A 5742-nucleotide genomic window follows, 5' to 3' on the forward strand; every position below is an offset into this window, starting at 1 on the left:
GAATGTGAGGCCATTGGGAGCTGGCTTGTGTCTCAGGAGTGGGGTTCATTTCTGTGGCTCCTCCCTTTTCAAGCACATCTGTATGAGCAAGCTGTTTCCCACACAGAGTGGAGTGTGTGGGTAGGTCTGATCCTGCTTGTCTCCTTTCCAGGGGAAGCACTGCATCCTGGATGTGTCTGGCAATGCTATCAAGAGGTTGCGACAAGCACAACTTTATCCCATTGCCATTTTCATCAAACCTAAATCCATTGAAGCCCTCATGTAAGTGCAGCACCGTGTTCTGTGCCTGTCCTGCTGCTCCTGGCCCTGGGTAGAGCAGGCTGGGAAGAATGGGAGAGCTGAGCTTGCAACTCTTCTGAGCAGCCGCAGCAGCAGAGGGTATTATCTGTGAGGAGAGTCAACAGCTTGAGAGTGACCTGAGATCAGAAGGAATTCTGCTGGCACCAAGGGGCCTGGGAAAAGCCCTCAAGTCAGAAGGGGTCAAATTGCTTATTTCTGTGTTTTATGGAGATGAGAAACCCTAGGCAAGCAGGGAGACTTCTGCAGCAGTCTCACAAGTTTGAGGGATTGTCTGAGTTTGATTTCCCTTCCATGCTGTGGTGCAGGGGCTGGGGTAGGTGGCAGTGGGAGGAACTGGGGGAGGTTGAGACGGAGGGCCAAGGCAGCCTGGGGTCTGTGGGGAAGGGAGCTGGGTCCTGCACAGCTTCCATTCCTGTGAGCAGAGGATTCCCAGGCACCCTGGCTCTGTGGGCTATTTTTGCTTCTGTTCATTGCTAAGAAAAAGAGCTGAAAAGTTTCTTATTTTTTGTGTGTGGCAGGGAGATGAACCGGAGACAGACATATGAACAGGCCAACAAGGTCTTTGACAAAGCCATGAAACTTGAGCAAGAGTTTGGAGAATATTTTACAGGTGAGTGTCCTGAGCAGGCTTGTATCTGATTTCCTTCATTTTTCCATCCAGCAGCTGTGACCTCTCTGCCAGCACTGTCCTACTGCAGGGTCATGGGAAAACATCCAGCTTCATCAAAGCAGGAAAGAAATGGCACTTTGCCAGGAGGGCTCTGCAAGGGGACTGCTCCAAGATCAGTGGATAGGAGTAAACCAGTCATAGAGGAGGAGACAAGTTGTCAGGCAGGATTTTCTGAGTTTGTGAAAGCTTATCACCAACTTCAACAAGAATAAAAATCTAAAAATCCCCGAGCAGGGGAAGCACAGGGTTTCAGAGTGCTACAAGTCTACAGGAACTAAACTCCCTGCATGGGAGAAGAGGGGAGCATTTTCAAAAAGAGAAAAGAGAAGTTTCTAAAGAGGAAAGATTAAAAATTAGTGACCTAAATGGTGCAGACAGTCCTGAGTTATTACAAAACATCTACCAAAAAAGACTGGAAGTTTGGCTTGCTTCCTAAGTAGTCTTTGCTCAAGAGCCAGTTAGGGGTTGCTGACACTTTGTGCCTGCTGAGATGAACTGCTCATGACACAGGCATCCTTGTGCATTAAGGAACTAATGTTTGTAACATGATTAATTCTGGAAAACCACAGGCAGGTGAAGAGGCAGAGGAACTGGTCTTCATCCTTTTTCCAGTGCAATAGCTGTTTCTTCTGAAGTTGAGGAATGATAGTGTTGCCAAACTGTGCATTACCTGCCTAACAGCTACTGGGAAAAACCCCAGGCACGATGTTTTCCAAGAATTGATTTCAGCTGGGCAAATAATGGGGTACAAACACAGTGAGCTTTCCCCAGACCTCCTGTCCTGGGCTCCAGAGCTGCTGGCTGTTTTTCCAGGAAAACAGGCCCTCAACATGCCACTGTGCACTTGGAGGGTGAGTTTGATGTTGACCTGTGAAAAAGGAATGCTGTTGGCTGAAATGTGTTGTAAGAACTGGGTAATGGGCTGAGAGATGGTCACTGCCACAGGTTCTGTGCCAGCACCTTAGAATGAGGGAGCAGAGGTGCTGGAGGATGGTCCTGGCTGGCTCACAGAGGCAGGCTGGATTACCAGACAGCTTTGGCCCTTCTTGAGCATCTTGCTGTGATGTAGCAGCACAGGGGAGTGCAGGATGGGGCAGGGGCTGCTGCTGGGAGCCTTTCCCAGCCTGAGAGCTCTGTGTTCCCACCCTGCAGCACAGGAGGCAAACAGAAGGAGCCCTCAGCAGGCAGCCAGAGGGAAATCCAGAGGGAAGGGAGGAAGCTGGCACCTCGGGAGGGGTGCTTTGTGCACCCCATGAGCTGCCCCAGCCCTGCCTTCCCTGCTCTGGTCAGCGCAGCCCCGGTGCCTGACACAGTGTGCAAAGCTGATTAGCAGCCTGGTGTGGAGAGCCCAGCCAGCCCTGCACACAGCCAGGAGCTCTGCCAGCTGGGATCAGCACTGGCTAATCCCCACTGAGGTGCTGCTTTAACCCTCTGTGTCACAGGGCCCAGGGCAGCTCCTCTGACACCGCCTGGCTCAGTCCCTGCAGGCTGTGCCCTCTGGGGCAGCAGGAGGGCTCTCCAGAACTCGTGGCACTGCTGCCTGGGGCTCAGGGTCTTGCTTGTTCTCTCCTCTTCCAGCCATCGTACAAGGAGACTCTCTTGAAGAAATTTACAGCAAAATCAAACAGATCATTGAGGACCAGTCCGGGCACTACATCTGGGTCCCGTCCCCAGAGAAACTCTGAAGATGTCTCCCTCCTGCTTCCCTGTGAGCAGAAGATCTATGAAGTCCCACCCATCCGAGCCCTCTGCCCCGAGGGGGAGGGAATGAAAACTATTCCTGCTCCCTTTTTTAGATCGTCGCAAAATTGAGTTTTCTAGTCCTGTTTCTTTTGTTGGGATGAACTGATATCATTCATCACGTGACTGTTCCCACCATTCCTGCATGGACCTTCCCACTGCTCCAGTAGAGACAGACAAGAACCCATTCAAGGTCGTTTTTTTATTATTATTATGATATTATTATTATTATTATTATTAACTAAACAAAGAATCAAGATGGGAGGAGGCAGCTAAGGACTAATGTAAGAAGACAAGTGAAACAATGGACTCTGAACACATGAGCTGGTATCAGAGCTCCAGGGGCATTTTTCCAAGTGTGACCGTCTAGCAGCTCTGAACAGTGCGACAGATGGGGCAGCAGAAAGCATTTTATTTATCTGTATATGTAATTTATATATAATATAGAGGAGAGATATTATATATATATTATATATATATATGTATGTGGACTAGGAAATCTGAGGGACCTCTCTGGAAAGGTGTTGTATTATTGCAAGGTTCTCTCAGTTCCTCTGTCCCAAGCACTCGGCGTAGGGAGTCCACTTGGGCAGGAAGAGCTCAAACGGTACCAGGTGCTTTGGAAACTTCTCCCGTCCAGGCCAGTTCCCTGCAGCCCCCCTGGGTCTGAGACAGGTCAGAGACTGGTACTGCCTGTGCAGGAGGGACCAGAGCAAGGAGCAGCAGCTGGCCTGCGAGAGGCTGGGAGACAGAGACTGAGCAGGAGGCTGCAAAGCAAGAGAATGGATGATGCTACATATTAAATTGCACATTGTTTTACACATCACCTTATGTGTTTGCATGAGAGGTTTCCTTTTGGTTCTATTTTTTTAAGCTGATTTTAAACCAAAACCATTTTGTGTTGTTGTGTTGGCTTTTTTAATTATTATTATTATTATTATTATTATTATTATTATTATTATTCCATTTTTCTCTTGTCAATGATGAACTGAATGGGTATAAAATCCAGTTTTTTAACTTATTTTTTAAGCTGGCTCTATTGTAAATAGAATCTAGATCTGTGGTGTTTAGTTAAGAAATACTTTACTGGCCACATGGAACAAATGTACTCACTGTCCTGTGTTGCTGTGAAAAACCTGGGATGTTGGACTGGCCCTGTGCCTGTGGGTGCAGGTGGAATGACCCATTCTGGCTTGTGGCAGCACACTGGCATTCCCTTCTGCATTAGCCACTGGCAGGAAAAGCCCCCAGCTGTGCCTTGGATGGACCCTCCCATTTTCCAGATCAGTGACAGAATGAAACCCTTCTCTGTCCCCTGCTCCGTGCCGAGTTCCCGGCCCTGCTGGGTGCAGGAGCCAGGGCTGGCTGTCCCGGGAGGGGCCCTCCCTGCAGCAGAGGTGGCTGCATGGCCACCTTGCCTGGCTCTGACATTCTGTGTGAATCTGTGGCTGGAGCTGGGTTCTGCTGCCTCCCCCAGCCACCCCAAAGCCCTGAAGAGGTGCCCCAGCTGGCAGCTGAGGGGCAGAGCTGCCCCATGCCCTGGGCAGGAGCATTTTCCAGGAGAGGCACGGAGACACTTGGCCCTAAGCTGAGACGTGTCTGTCTTTGAGGACACTTTGGCTTCTGTGCTTGAGTGGGGCTCCAGGCCCTTGTGTGGAGCTGGGGACACTCTCGTGGCCTTTGAGGAGTGTGTGCTGGGTACTCAGAGTCCAGGTCCCAGTGCTCCCACCTTACCAAGAGCTGGTGGATGCTGTTGCTCACACAGTGCCACACCCCACAGCACAGCAGGTCCAAGCACGCCCAGGTAAGTCTCCTCCTGCCCCTGTTTGGCAGGGATGGGCTGTGGTCCCTCTCCCCGAGGTGATGGCTCTGTGTGTGTCGGTCAGTGACACTGTCCCTGTGCTGCCTGGGGAGGAGCCTCCTTTGCCCGCCCTGCATCCCGAGGAGCCCTGCAGGGACCGAGCAACTTCTGGGGCCAGGAGGGGGCTCTGCAGGAGCCACAGCTGTGAGCACAGTGGAGGGCAGAAGGATTCTGCTGTCGCTGGGACCGACCCTAAAGGAGCACACAGAACTTTGGCAATGGGTTCCTGCCGGGCATCCAGCCCCTGCCCCACTGGTCCTGCTCCAGCTGCTATAAATGTCGGTCCCTGAAGAAGTGGAGTAAGTGAAACAAAAGTCCTTAAGGTGCTAGTCACACATTCCTATCTTTTTTTGTCTTTTTTTCTTTTCTTTTTTCTGTTTTTTCCTAATAGCCTGTCTCCCTCTCTCGAGTCACGTGGAGAAAAAGATGATGTACTCCATGGCATAGCTGACAGTACTGAATCAATCATGACAACAGTAGTTGGTTAACAGTGTTTCTTCCAAGGAGACATATATTTTTAATAAACAGAGAGTTGCAAAGAACTCTTGTCTTTGAGACCTTCTTGTAGAGTCCTTCATTGTGTACCAGATCTGGTTTTTTTTTGTGCTGGTGTTAGCAATTCTTCGTATGGTCTCTTTATGGCAAACTGGAGTGTTGACACTGGTTTAGGGGAAAAAAAATAGCCTTTTTTAGTATAAAAGGTGATGCCTGAGAACTTACCTAGAGGAAAAAGGAAACCCAAAAAAAAAAAGAAAATAAAAGAAAGGAAGTGGGCTTATTTAGAGCTGCAACTCAGCCACTGAAAAGTGCTTTTGGTTGGGTTGTTTTAACCCAGGTTAAGTCTGGCCTGATGACACAACACCATAATGTATTCTGGATCATGGCTTGAATTCTGGGGAGGTTGCTTTACAAATAATAGGGTCCATGGGCTGCTATGTAATTGTTCTTGTATTGGATATAAAGACAACAAAGTAAATACATAGTCCAGCTAATGTAGAATTTCTTTTTAGTTTTAACATGCTGTTTAAATATCAGAGAGAAGAAAAGTTGTAAAGACAACTGGTATAATTTTTAGTACCTTCAAATGCAAAGAAAAGGAGTGTTCACTGAGAGACAAATGTGGTTAAAGGAGTGTCACAGTCCTTTCGTGCCTGAATCTGCTTTGTCATTA

At 48.9% G+C, this 5742-nt stretch overlaps 1 protein-coding gene across 1 annotated transcript in view; it reads left to right on the forward strand.

Annotated features, from left to right (window-relative positions):
• DLG3 (discs large MAGUK scaffold protein 3) overlaps positions 1-5128 on the forward strand; it is a 38081-nt gene extending 32953 nt beyond the window's left edge. The window contains exons 17-19 of the mRNA XM_031056112.1: positions 152-261; positions 819-910; positions 2549-5128. Coding sequence (XP_030911972.1) covers positions 152-261; positions 819-910; positions 2549-2655 — 309 coding nt within the window. The 3' untranslated portion in view covers positions 2656-5128. The remainder of the gene's footprint in view (positions 1-151; positions 262-818; positions 911-2548) is intronic.
• Positions 5129-5742: the final 614 nt, after the last annotated feature.

Source organism: Geospiza fortis, unplaced genomic scaffold (genome assembly GCF_000277835.1).
Source record: "Geospiza fortis unplaced genomic scaffold, GeoFor_1.0 scaffold157, whole genome shotgun sequence".
Taxonomy (NCBI): domain Eukaryota; kingdom Metazoa; phylum Chordata; class Aves; order Passeriformes; family Thraupidae; genus Geospiza; species Geospiza fortis.